The 13,756-nt window shown below is 30.5% G+C and overlaps 6 protein-coding genes across 6 annotated transcripts; 4 read left to right on the top strand and 2 right to left on the bottom strand.

Annotated features, from left to right (window-relative positions):
- Positions 1-102: 102 nt before the first annotated feature.
- Positions 103-1,206, top strand: PPL_00726 (uncharacterized protein; the record flags this gene model as incomplete). The annotated part of the gene is made up of 5 exons (XM_020571746.1): positions 103-127; positions 333-372; positions 413-538; positions 745-881; positions 1,199-1,206. 5 exons carry the CDS (start codon positions 103-105, stop codon positions 1,204-1,206), a joined length of 336 nt encoding a protein of 111 aa, XP_020438269.1.
- A 508-nt stretch (positions 1,207-1,714) lies between these two features.
- tmem104 (uncharacterized protein) lies at positions 1,715-3,401 on the top strand (the record flags this gene model as incomplete). Its single annotated transcript, XM_020571747.1, has 6 exons — positions 1,715-2,105; positions 2,236-2,367; positions 2,481-2,867; positions 2,943-3,059; positions 3,120-3,337; positions 3,378-3,401. 6 exons carry the CDS (start codon positions 1,715-1,717, stop codon positions 3,399-3,401), a joined length of 1,269 nt encoding a protein of 422 aa, XP_020438270.1.
- A 283-nt stretch (positions 3,402-3,684) lies between these two features.
- On the bottom strand, positions 3,685-4,716 carry PPL_00728 (uncharacterized protein; the record flags this gene model as incomplete). Its single annotated transcript, XM_020571748.1, has 1 exon — positions 3,685-4,716. The coding sequence occupies one exon, from the start codon at positions 4,714-4,716 to the stop codon at positions 3,685-3,687; it is 1,032 nt and encodes a 343-aa protein (XP_020438271.1).
- Positions 4,717-6,907: 2,191 nt separating this feature from the next.
- On the bottom strand, positions 6,908-7,774 carry vps2B (Snf7 family protein; the record flags this gene model as incomplete). Its single annotated transcript, XM_020571749.1, has 4 exons — positions 6,908-7,231; positions 7,329-7,433; positions 7,526-7,656; positions 7,741-7,774. 4 exons carry the CDS (start codon positions 7,772-7,774, stop codon positions 6,908-6,910), a joined length of 594 nt encoding a protein of 197 aa, XP_020438272.1.
- Positions 7,775-8,927: 1,153 nt separating this feature from the next.
- PPL_00730 (triose-phosphate isomerase) lies at positions 8,928-9,843 on the top strand (the record flags this gene model as incomplete). Its single annotated transcript, XM_020571750.1, has 3 exons — positions 8,928-8,975; positions 9,042-9,117; positions 9,191-9,843. 3 exons carry the CDS (start codon positions 8,928-8,930, stop codon positions 9,841-9,843), a joined length of 777 nt encoding a protein of 258 aa, XP_020438273.1.
- Positions 9,844-10,257: 414 nt separating this feature from the next.
- Positions 10,258-13,755, top strand: PPL_00731 (SDR family oxidoreductase; the record flags this gene model as incomplete). Its single annotated transcript, XM_020571751.1, has 5 exons — positions 10,258-10,313; positions 10,390-10,572; positions 10,646-11,809; positions 11,909-13,270; positions 13,644-13,755. 5 exons carry the CDS (start codon positions 10,258-10,260, stop codon positions 13,753-13,755), a joined length of 2,877 nt encoding a protein of 958 aa, XP_020438274.1.
- Position 13,756: the final 1 nt, after the last annotated feature.

Below are 13,756 nucleotides of genomic sequence, written 5' to 3' on the forward strand. Positions count from 1 at the left end.
TCAAAAGTTATTGATTATTCAATCAATTTAGCAAGAACTTATTAAAAAACTATAATTCACAATAATCTAAACAAACTGGAGTTGGGTGCAATTTTTAAAAAAATGCATTCAACGATATCGTTGGTTGGTGTTTAGAAGATTGGTTTATTAATGAAAGAAAATGAACCTTAAAAAAAGTTAAATTATTAAATAAAAAAAACAAAAAATTAATAAAAGTCCTTCAGATTTTATTATTTTATTGTCGACATATAAGAATCAAAGTTATTCAATAGACACTTTTATTTTTTATTTATATTTTGTTTTTACGAAAGTAAAGAAATATTATTTAGTAGCTCCCAAAGAATGGAGTATTGTTGAGACAAAGGCATGGTTGTAAATTTTTAGAGTTAAATCATAATATTATTGTATATAGTATATATCGTTTATTAAAAAGAAAAGAGTATGTTACAGAAAAAATTATACAAGATAAATTATATAAAGAAAAAGACATGTCTGATTATTTGGATATTCAAAAGGATTTGAAAGTAAAAAAGACAAAGTATGTATCTCTTATGAAAAAATTTAACAACAATATTCAATATTTTATTAAAGTTTAAAAGTAAAGTTAAAACATTTAATTGCACATCCTAATTTTATTTTTTATTTTTTACTACCTATAGACACCGAATTAAAAAAGATTTATGAAAAGTGACAAGATGGTCAAACACGGTGTTTGACTTCAGTCTTTCACTCTATTTTATATAGATATGAGAAGTTTAGGCCCAATTCAATTCCAGGTCTCCAACTCTCTGTTCACAAAACAGCCACCACCATCCGTTGGAATGTAGATGAGAACATTAAACCATTGGCAACATACTTGGGCTCCTTTGAAAGATTTGAATGTAATATCTTGAAATCCAGGATGGTGGTGGCTGTTTTGTGAACATGCTGACAAAAGTATACGATAGAATGGATCCAGTAGTGTTTTTGTTATTCTCTTCCAGATGCCCAGGTCCTCCAACTCTAGCATCTCCCGATGGCAACTAAAGATATATCAATTGCTTTGTGATCACCAACATCAACAAAATCAACAAAAACATTATAAAAATAAAGAATTTCGCCACTATTGATTTAACTGTATTACTTTTATTTTATTTTTTTTTACAAAATTTTCTTGTTTGCTACTTTGATTGCTGTGATTACTAAATATTTTTGTTAGTTAAATGAAATCTATTTGAACATTTTTCATTTATAATAAGAAATAATGAATTAAATAAATAAATATCAAAATTAAATTAAGATCGTTTATCAAAGGATATTTTATCTATTTGGGAATTCCCAAATATTTTCCCTGGGAAGGTGGTATCCAAAAACACGAAAATATCAAAATAAAAATAAAAATAAAATAAAAAAATTTTTGATTTTTTTTTAACAAACCCTAAGCACCATCCATACCCAGGCATAGTATTTATCTGATTGTGTTTACTTATTTTAATGTGTGTTGAGTTGTGTTGTTTTTTAAACAAAAAGAGAAATTTCATCAACATTAAAACATTTTATTATTTTTACAATTCACCATACTTATACAAATACCATTTATATTAATACAATATAATATTATTCTTATTTATATCTTCGATAAGATTAGATTAGATTAGCATAGAATAGAATAGAATAGAATAGATTAGTTGAAGTAAATAGTAATAATAATAAATAATAATATAATATAATAATAATGGCAGGAGGAGTTGATGATGGTACAACGTATACACGTTCAACTGCAGGTATCTATATTTTCAATTTGGTGGTTGGTATAGGTGCGCTTGCTTTACCCTATGGATTCCAACAGGCAGGTATAGTTTTAGGTGTTCTCTTTTTGGTGTGTTGTGGTATGTTGGCATTCATTACAACGACCTATATCATCGAGGCACAGTCTGCATCGAACTATCTGTTGGCATCGGAGTATCATGCCGATGACTCACCGCTGATCAACAGCAGCAGTAGCGACGACGATGGTGTGCGTAGCAGTCCCGACTCTGAGAGCTTACCGTTCATCTCACAACACGACCAACGATTCAACATCAAGAAACGTACAGAAGTCGGATTCATGACACAGCAATTCCTTGGTAATCTCGGAAATAAGATATTCTATGTTGTGCTAGTTGTAATGTATCGTTAATAATTAAAATAGAGACGGAATGGAAAGTATAATGTTAACATACTATTCTATTTTATTTTAGATTTATTTATTTGGAGATTTAGCTATTTATGCAGCGACAGTACCGACATCATTATCGGTTGTAACAGGAGGATTCAGTATGGGTAAATTGGATTTGTCAGCACATGATGTCTACTATTTCTACTTGGCATTGTTTGCACTTTTTGTTGGTCCGTTGTCGATGCTCAATTTCCAGAATACAAAATATCTTCAAATGTTAACACTACTCACAAGAAATTTGGCATTCTTTTTGTAAGAAAAAATGATCATCATCTTTATTTAGTAATAATATTAACATCATATAAACAATCGTTTAGGATGATTATTTTATCAATTATTTTCATTGCACAAGGTAAAGGAGCACCACCAAAAGATTTACCAATGTTTAACTTTGCAGGTTTGCCAGCAATGTTTGGTGTATCGATCTATGCGTTCATGTGTCATCATTCCTTACCATCGATCATTACACCCATCAGTACAAAGAAGCGTTTAACATTCTTGATGGGAATTGATTTTGGATCGATCTTTGTAGCCTATGCCTTACTTTGCATTACAGCTGTAATTGCTTTTGGTAATCAAACAAACCCAACTTGTGATTCATCGAATCACTCTGGTACTTTTATTCCATGTGAAATTCAATCTCTATATATTTATAATTTTTCATCTTACAGTAAGTAATCCTTATATATTTGATCATGATAACATTGTTATACTAATAACTATTATATTTAATATAATTATTTAGATATCAAAGTGTTTGCTATATTTTTATCATTATTCCCAGTATTTACATTATCGACCAATTATGTTTTGATTTCCATTACTTTAAGAAATAATTTATTAAATCTTATCACATATAAATGTAAGTTTGTTTTTAATAACTTGAAGATCATCTATAGGTATTAATTATTTATTTTTACAGCTGATCAAATGAATCCAAAAATTAGAAATATAGTATTCTCACTTGTATCATCATTGTTACCGGTTGGAATTGCATTTGCAACTAGAAATGTATCTTTTCTTGTTAATATTACTGGTGGATATGCAGGTCTTGGTATTATTTTCGTGATGCCAGTTGCATTGTCATATTACTCGAATAAGAAACTCAATTCATTAGGAGTGACAACACCATACCGATCAGTATTTGCCAAACTTCCCATTTATATATTAATTTTAACAGTTAGTTTTATCTCCCTCGGTTTAACTACATATAACATTGTCAAAAAATATTCTAAATAAGAGTATTTTCGAAAATACTATTAAAACAAAACAAAACAAATATTTATCTAATCATCTTTTCTTCTTAATTAAATCCTAATCACATTTTTTAAATTATTAAGTTAAAAACATTTAAATTGTGTACAATATTAAAGATGGTTACAAATAAAATTAATTATTTGATCCAAATAAAAGTTTATTTTTATTTGTTATTTTTGTTTTTCTATTTTTTTCAATTAAATAATAAACTATATATTTCTGGTGTTGATTTATTTTCTATTGACTTCGAATGAATCAACGAGGATCAAAGTATGTGGAGCTAAAGAAATAATGAGTTCACTAATGATGAATGGAAGTTCCATTGCCATTTCTTCGGAGATCAAGTGGTTGGCTACGATCCATCCCAAATCATCTTGAATCTTAACCAATGAGTCTAAGAGGATGATTTGTCTAATTACTGAATTTTGTTGGTTGTTGGAGGTCTCTTTCAACATGCTCGATTCCATGTGGGCAATGGCAGCCTTGACAGCAAAGTTACTGTTTTCATTGATAGCGGCGATCATTTGGTTTTCGTTGGAGAAGACGTGTTGACCGGCCTTGGCGATCATTTGCTTCAATTCGTTGCTCTTCTTGATGTCACGCATTTCAAAGAGCTTCACCAAGTTGTCAAAGTTGGTCAAGAACGAGGTTGGATCTTGGTTTGGAGTTTGGATGTTGAATGATTGTGATGGGGCGTTGGCGACGATGAACTTGGCCAATCTCAAGAGTTGACCGGTCTTGTCACCGTGGATGATGTCAATATCTTGTCTACCGAGGATGCTATTGCACTCCATCATGGTGAACAAAGAGTGACGGGTATATAATGCCTTGGCGGCGGCGCAGAGTGGACGTGCGAATTGTGGGACGGCTGGTTGTCTGAAGAACTTGGACAAACGTTGGTTGTAAAGATCAAACATGACGGTCTTTACGATGGATACCATCAACTTTGATTGAATGGATGGGTTCGATAGGATATTCTTTTCACGGAGGTTGTGAACGGTCTCCAAAAGACTCATCTTAACACTGAATGGGAAACTGTCCTTGAATTCCTTATATTGAACTGGCTTGATGGCTTGCTTGATCTCGACTGGGTCGACTCTTTGTACTGGACTCAATGGAGCGATTGGTGATTGGATGGCAGCAGCAACAGCGTTGGAGGACAAGTGATTTGGTAAGATATGACATTGAATTCTTTCGAAACGTTCAATGAATTTGGCATCGATCGAGGAATTGATACAGTTGGAATAAAAATCAGCTAACATTTTGTTTAATAATTTTGTTTTTAAAGAAAAGAGATTTTAAAGAGTGGATAATAATAGTTGTATGGAAAGTTTTAAAAGATTAAAAAGGAGATATTTAAAAATAATTCAGGTATTTTAAATATTTCAAAAAAATAGTATAAGATAAAAGTATTTCTGGATATTAGATATTTAAAGAAAAAATCTGTTGGTAAAAAAAAAAAAATATTTAAAGAGATAGATATAAAAAAAATCGGGTTTTAAAAAAAGAAATTTATGTATATAAATAAAAGAATCTGTTTGTTTGTTGAATTATTTGATCATTTCCATTTCTATTTAAACTATTCTTCTACACTACAAAAAATTACAAAAAAAAAACCTTAAATTATTTTAATTTAAAATTTTCATGTGATTTATTGATCACACCACCACAAAACCACATCACAACCCCACAATATTGGCACTTATAATAAATCAATTTAAATTTGATATATGTCTCTTTGAATCGATATATTAATTCAGATAGTGAGGCCAGATTCACTCTGAAACATATATTTTACTTTATATAGGATGCAGCAGAAAAAGAACAGATGATTTTTTGGAATAGTGTAAAACACTATTTATTTCTACACTATTTTTTTGTGAAACTCTTTTGATTGATGGTGTATTGCTATTATTTCAGTGGGTTGTAAGTTGGGTAGAAAAAGTTAGTTATAAGTAAATGAGAACTGTAACAATCAATCAATCAATAAAACACATTCGACACACAACACACACATTTTTAGTTCCAGAAATCAGCCATCCTAGATGTTATTCATCAAAAAAATAACATATATCTCAATCATATTTTTGGATATAATAAAACATAAAAGACTAGATTTAATAGTATATTGGTGTTTAATTTGAAACGATCGTTTTTGTTATTTTTGAAATAAACAAATACTCACTCTGAACGATGGCATGAAAGAAACACACACACACACACACACATATATAATCTGTGATCAAAATCACAACTAAAAACAACCACAAAAAACCTTCCTTCTTCAAATTTAAAATCTAATTAATTTATTTATAATATTTGTTGAACCAACGTTGTCAATCTCTTCTATCTACTTGTGTTTTGGTGATGTGTCTTTGTTTGAATTTATCTATCTTTTGGGTGGGTGAGTGTAATCTATCACATCATGTTGAAAGTGATGTGGTAAGATTTGAATGTAATACAATCAGAATTGTCATAATAAGTAAAAAGAAAAAAAACCAAACAAAAAAAAAAAGAGTAAGTTGGGTTGAAAGATAGGATAAAGAAACAAACAAACAAACATTAAATTTGAACAAGGTTGAGGTTCCAATATAAAAATAATTAATAAATTATTTGAATTCATTCTATCAAAATTTGATGTATTATTTTATCTATCCTTCCCTCCTTTTAAAATCGATTCTCTTTTGAAAGAGTAACAAACTAACTGTTAGTTACACCGTTGTTGTTTTTGATTGATTGATAGGTTGATTGATTGATTGGTTGGTTGAAAGAGAAGTGTCTTTCTTTGACAAACACTGAATGATATTATGTATGATCATCATCATCATCAATAATCTACTATAGAAGATATGATTTTGTGTATGTGATTAGATTAATTCGGATAGTTAAATAGTTAAACGTTATTTTTCAAAACATTAATTAACATAAAGATAGAGATTAACAAGGATACTATTCGATTTAAATGAAATTTGACCATTGCACATATTAATATAGATAGTAGATTGAATTGTAGATACAGATAATTTGTAACTATAAATGTATATTAATATTTGTAAAGACCAACACTACAATAAAAGCTGTGATTATATCTAACACTGAGTGATATATGTGATGTCATATACTCTTTCTGGAATGAATGAGTTGTAGTAAAAGTATAAGTAGATCATAAAACCTACAAAGAAACAAATATGATCTACATATTAATTATAAAAGAGTATAATTATTTGATTTAATATAAAAAAATAAAAACAATAAAAAAAGATCTGATCAAACCAATCAAATCAATTTTTGATCTACAAAATAATCATGTTATTATTTTAATTTATTTTATTTTTATTGTAACATAATTGTTGTTTTTTTAATGAGAAATAAAAGGAATAATATTATATTATAATGGTTATGATAATCTTTTTTCTTTTTTGTACAATATTTTTTTAAGGAAGAAGAAGCGTTTTAACCATTGACTTGATGTTTCGAGGCAACTGAGGTAGCTGTTGATGTTGGTGCGTCTACAAGTTGTGAACCGAGTTCTATACCGATTTCATCCAGCACTTGATTCAAAATCTCTTGTGATTGCTCTTCTTCACCGTCTTGCTGCATAACATCGTCCATTGTATCGTTCATCATCTCCTCCTTCATGTCCATCTTGTCAGACTGTTGTTCAAACTCCATCATAATCTTTGTAAACTGTGGTATATTCATCTGTTTATTCATAACCATCATTGCTTTAGTTACACCCTTCATTGCTTCTGCCATCGATTGTGTTGATTGCAATGTCTACAAATATATAAATAAAAAAATAGTATCATTAATATTCTAATTCTCTTCACACATTTCTTTGCTATACTAGTTAGTTAGTTAGTTAGTTACATACTTGAATTCTTAAACTAACAGCTTGTAATTGTGTCTTCATTTCATAAAACTTTTGAATATGGAATCTTGTTCGTACTAAATCTTTAGCCATGATCTTTGCTGAATTCTAAATTATAACATAACAATGTTGTGATTAAAGATTAGTTAACTCTTAATCTTTGTATTTTGTCTAGCTAAGTTTTATCGATAACCACTTACCATTTGACCTTGTTTAGCCATCTTCTTTATATCTATAATAATCTTTTTCTCTTGATTCTGTAAGTTTACTCTTTCTCTATCGAGTTCTCTCATTGATTTATTAAGAGCTCTTTGATTCTCTCTGAGCACCTCTAAAAGTAATAAAAAAATAACAGCAATACAACATTAGCATCACTATAGTGATTGAATTGTAAATTCATCAGTTGATTACTTACCTTTTGGTGTCTTTTGCTTTCCAAATAAAAACATGATTTATAATATATATATGTATGTATGTTTTGTAAAATATACAGAATACTAAAAAAGTTAACTTATATATTACTTATTTTTATATATAAAAGACTTTATAGATGTAAAATGAGATAATTATACAAAAATTAAAAAAAAGATATTAAAAAATAATAATTAATAACTAATTAACTACTTGTAGTATCTAACCTACCTTTTTTTTTCAACTTTAATTTTTAAATTAAATTTATTTTTAAATTTATTTATTTTTTAAAAAAATGAAATTTGAAACATGTTTTTCTCAACGAACAAAGAAATTTTCTTTGCATTATTGGAACTTATTGACAAAAAGTTCTGCAGAAATTAAGCTTTTGATAAGAAATTTGCAACAATATTAATATTTTTTTATCTTTATATTTTTTAATGTATAGTGGAGATGCGACAAGCGCATACACCACCACTACCAGAAATTTGATAACCGACTAGCCTTACGGACAGTCGCCTAAACTCTTTCCAGTGGTGCAAGAGGAAAGTTGAAGAGAGATGATTTGACCTGTTTTGATCATCAAATCATCGTCATCAGGTAAGTATGAATTTTAATGTTCTAATCGTGTTTGTTATATGTTTTTTAAAAGTATCTTTGTTATGGTTTTTAAATCTTATCACATGTGTATTCCTATTATATTATTTCCGACTGTTGACTCTGTTTTAAATGAAATTTCATCAAACAAATATTCGCAAAAAAAAAAAAAAAAAAAAAAAATTAAATGAGTGGGGGATTATAAAATTTAATTACTTAAGGTTAATTATCACTCTAAATATTCAATTGAGGTGGATCTGGTTATTAAATTTATATTGTTATGACAATAATTAGTTTTTATTAGGAAAATCTCCAAATTATATAAAAGAATATCACTACTAGTGATAGTTGTTTCTCTCTAAAAAATTGTCGAACACCTAAATTAGAACAAATAAAAAATAAGATTGGGATAATGATAAGTTATTAATTTTTTTTATTCATAAATATCTTCTTTTTGAGCCCAAAGAGTATGTTCAACCACAAAAAAAAAAAATCAAATAAATAAAATCATACTCATTTTTTGAGCTGATACAAACACACCATGTTTTATAATTAAGACTTTGTTAATCATGTTTAAAGTTTTAAAATTTAAGAATGACAGTTATAACTAGAAAGTTCTTTATTGGTGGTAATCATAAGCTTGTATGTTTGACTTTTCTTTTATGATTAATATTAATACTAACATTGCAGTTTTTACTATTTTGTTAGCATGGTAATAAAGAATCATTAACTACTTTAATAAAATCATTAAACAATGCTACCTTTCCATCCGAAGATATTGTTGGTAAGATTTAATTAAATTGCTTTAGTTTATAATATCAGATCGATCAAATCAATCTAACAATAGTATATTCTAGAACTTGTAATTTCACCACCAATAATCTACTTGGAAACAGCACAATCTTTGATTGGTCCAAGAATACAGGTTGCCGCTCAGAATTGCTATTCCGAGAGCAAAGGTGCTTTCACAGGAGAGATCTCTGCAGAGATGGTAAAGGATCTAGGTTGCCAATGGGTGATCTTGGGTCATTCCGAGCGTCGTCGTGTCTTTGGTGAATCGAGCGCGGTCATTGCCAAAAAGATTGAACACGCAATGCAAGTAGGTCTATCTGTTATCTTTTGTATTGGTGAACTGCTCGTTGATCGCGAAGCCAACAAAACGGAATCAATACTAGCAGAGCAACTCTCAGACATTGTAAAGTCAGTTCCCGATTGGCGAAGGTTGGTGATTGCATACGAACCGGTCTGGGCAATCGGTACCGGTGTAGTCGCCACACCGAAACAAACACAAGATGCACACCAATTCATAAGAAAATGGTTAGCAACGAATGTCTCGGAACAAGTAGCTAAAGAAACGCGTATTATCTATGGTGGCTCGGTGAACGCTACCAACTGTGTAGATCTATCAAAGGAAACTGATGTCGATGGTTTCCTCCTTGGATTCGCAGCGCTAGTAGCAGATGATTTCACAACGATTGTATCATATGCAAAACCAAAATCATCATCATAAAAACACTTTAAATTTTTTAAAAGAAATTTCATTTGTAAATCAATCAAAACACCTTGTTTTTCTCACCTTTTGGTTTTTGCAAAATAGTAAAAAAAAAGAAATCTTGATGAGTTCTTACTTTTTTACACATTTTAATTTGATCAAAGGTGACGATGCATGTTAATTTAATTTATTTGAGCGAGCATCGCTTAATTATTTTGGAATTCAGAGATTACCATTAAATTGATGACGAGGATGCAAAGAGAGATGAATGAATCAATTAATTTAATTTGTAATACCAAAGAAATTTCATGAAATCTATCCCTCACCCTGTTTTGGTTAAACCAAAGAGCTTAAATAGTAAACCAAGAATAAAACTTTATTTATTAATAGATATAGAAACTTTATAATTAGATATAGTCTTATTAAATAATAATGAATTATGGTGTATATATATTAAATGGAAAATGTTTTCCTCGAAATGAAAGAATGTAAGTTAAAATTTTTAAATATTTTAAAAACAGTTCAACAATTAACAATTTTCTAATAAATAATATTATTTAATAGTAAAAACTATAATAACAAAAGCAGAACAATACTTCGTAACCATTTGAAAAGTATCAAAAATCAAAAAGATAGGCTACGAGCCAAGATCAAAGCCAATGATGTTCTATCATCGAAAATATCAAAAGGCTTGATTCGTCCTAAATTTAAAAGAGGTGAAACCATTACCTATCTAAGAGATAAAGAGTAAGTTATATGTATTGTTTATGATTAATTAATTTTATAAACTAATTATTAATAAATTTGAAATAACCAATAGGAAAAGGAATGAAAAAAGAAAGTTTACTAGAATATTAAGAGAAACTCAATCACAGAGAACACAAAGATTGGAGGTATTCATTCCAAGCCAAGAGGGTGAATTGAATACTGATCGTGCAAAGTTTCTTGCCAAGCAAATGAGAGATCTTCTTCATGACGAAAAAGATCTAATGCCATTCATTTTGTCATCAATTGTTGGACAGCCATTGAATTTCATTCAAATGGTCCACAGTTATCTGACGTATGACGAATTGGAGGATGTTAGAAGTATATGGTTGAACGATAGGCAGTTGGCAGGTGCAAGTAATCGTACCATGTCTGGTATAGTTACCAATTCGATCCTCTTGAGAAAGTTTCTTGGCCAGCAAAAGAGTTCTGCAATGTCGGCCTTCCCAAATCAATCACTAATGAAACTATTCAACTCCAAAGGTACAATGATCTTTGATTTCGATCAAGTCGTCGCAATGGACAAAGAAGAGAGTAGAAACATTGTTTACCATTCGAAACCGGCCATTGTCATTTCCAAGATGGACGAATTCAAGGTGAATTTTCATTCATTTTTCACCAATGGTGTTTTGAGAAAAGTCACTTGGGAGTCGGACGATGTAAAGGTTGTTGTTGCCGGTGGATCTGTACTTGCTGCACTCACCGGTTCGACTGAAGATCCGGAGCTCTACAGATGTTACTTGGCATGCGAAGAAGCAATTCAATGTCTACCACATGTAGTCAAACAAAAGATAAGATCATACTTGGAAGAAGATGAAAATACTTTCAACTATCACACAACCAAACGATATCACTCCAAAGCTTGGGCGAAATCCGATATTGATTTATTCCTCGTTTGTAAAGATACATCATTGGTGCCAGCCAGGATTCAACAACTGGTAAAAGAGATTACCTCTTGTATACCAGTTGACTACAAGTTATTGAGAACTGAACACTCAATCACAATACTTCCACTGTATCCTTATCGCCCAATTCAAATTGTAACAACATTACTTAGAGAGATATCAGATCACGTTCTATTCAGTGATTTGGATTGTACATCGTTTGTTTACGATCCTACTATCGATAATATCTTCACACTGGAGAGAGGTCTAAAATCACTGTCGAATCGTGTCAACATTGTGCCACCCAACGCCAAGGGAATAAAGAGAGCTTTCAAGTATTTTACAAGAGGATTCTCACCGCTTTGTTTCGAACTGTGTAAACATCATCCAAGATGCGATACCAAAGAAGTGTCAAACCTCTTTTCCATTTGTAGCAAACTAAGATATAATTTGCAAGAAGATGAAGGTTTACCATACGGCCGGAAATACAATAGTATCGGTGATGTCGAGCTGAAACTAAATGAAAACGATGGTGTCAATTCTGTTTTGAAGAGTGTTGACGATATTCCAGAGGTTTTGACTAAGTTCCCAGTCGGTTGGAAATGTGATTTCCAAAAGAAATGCTACCAATGTGAAAGAACAATGGGATTCCAAAAGAAACAGGTTGTTGTTTGCTCAGCCTGCAGAAGAGAGAACCAAGTGAAATGGGATCAATGGGATTCCATTGGAAATATCAGCTCTGTGGAGAAACATGCTATTGTAACAGGTGCCAGAAACAAGATCGGTTATCAAGCTGCTTTGAGATTGTTGCGTTCTGGCTACAATGTTTTGGTCACAACAAGATTCCCTCATACTGCTTTGGTTAACTATAAGCAAGAGTCAGACTCTCAATTGTGGATAGATAAATTACAAATCTATGGAATAGACTTTAGACATTTGCCATCGGTAAACAAGTTTATCCAGTACGTATTGAAGACTATTCCTAGATTGGATATCTTAATCAACAATGCCGCCCAGACAATTAGACGACCAAGAGCTTACTATCAAACGATTTTCAAAGAGGAGAATAGATTGAAATCGTTAGATAATGCAAAGGAGAAATCTGATCAAATGATTATTTCACCAATGGAAAGAGTAGATAACTTGGCATTGATTGTTCCAATTTCACGGTATCGTTTGGATTGCTCTGATATGACACAGATCATTGTGAATAAAGACGATGAAGAACAAGAGAATCATCAACTCTTCCCAGTGGATATGTTAGATGAACATGGTGATCAGCTGGATATGAGATCGAAAACAACTTGGAACAACTCTATCGAAGAGATAACGATGGAAGAGATGTTGGAAGTTCAACTTATCAATGTAACCGTTCCATTTATGTTGATGTCACAGTTTATGCCGCTGATGGTTAAATCACGAACCGCCGCTTCTTCCTCTGAAGTAGTGAATAATAATAAGGAATGGGCATATGTTATCAATGTTACCTCTCAGGAAGGATCATTCCATAAAGAGTATCAAAACGGTTATCATGTGCACACCAACATGGCCAAAGCTTCATTGAATATGATGACACTCTCGACATCGGAGCAATACATCCGAAAGAGAATATTCATATGTTCAGTGGATCCTGGTTGGGTCACCAAGATGACAACCAACGCCAAACCAAACGGAGCAGAGGCACCACTATCCGCACAAGATGGTGCAGCAAGAATACTCGACCCCATTTACTCACACATCAAAGATTATCAAACCAAACATGGAATATTATATAAGCATTTTAAACCTTCTACTTGGTAAATAATTAATAATATTAACATTAATAATTATTAAAATAAAGATTCAATTCTACTGTATTTATTAAACAATCTTTTGTTTCTGAAAAAGTGTCTGCAAAACAAGATCAAAAAAAATCAAGATTTATTTTAATTTTTATAATATTTATCAAGATTCGAGAAAAGAATCATTACACCCTGTTAAATATTTTCAATAAATAAATAATAGTTTTTTTAATAAAACCATAAGATGTACAAAAAACAGCAGTTTTTATTTTGTTTATAAAATATCTGCAAATAATCTTTAAAACCCGAAGATTATTTAAAAACGGGTCTCATAATCACACCCAAAATCAATAAAAAAATCCAAGATCTTTGTTTATTTTTTTCATAGTTCCATCACATTAATACTGATTAACAAGAGAATGCAATGTTCATTACATCATCATCATAATTTAAATCTTTATTTTCTCTTTAAACTATTTATTATTATTTGTTATAATTAAT

This window comes from Heterostelium album (assembly GCF_000004825.1).
Source record: "Heterostelium album PN500 unplaced genomic scaffold PPL_scaffold1, whole genome shotgun sequence".
Lineage (NCBI taxonomy): Eukaryota > Evosea > Eumycetozoa > Acytosteliales > Acytosteliaceae > Heterostelium > Heterostelium album.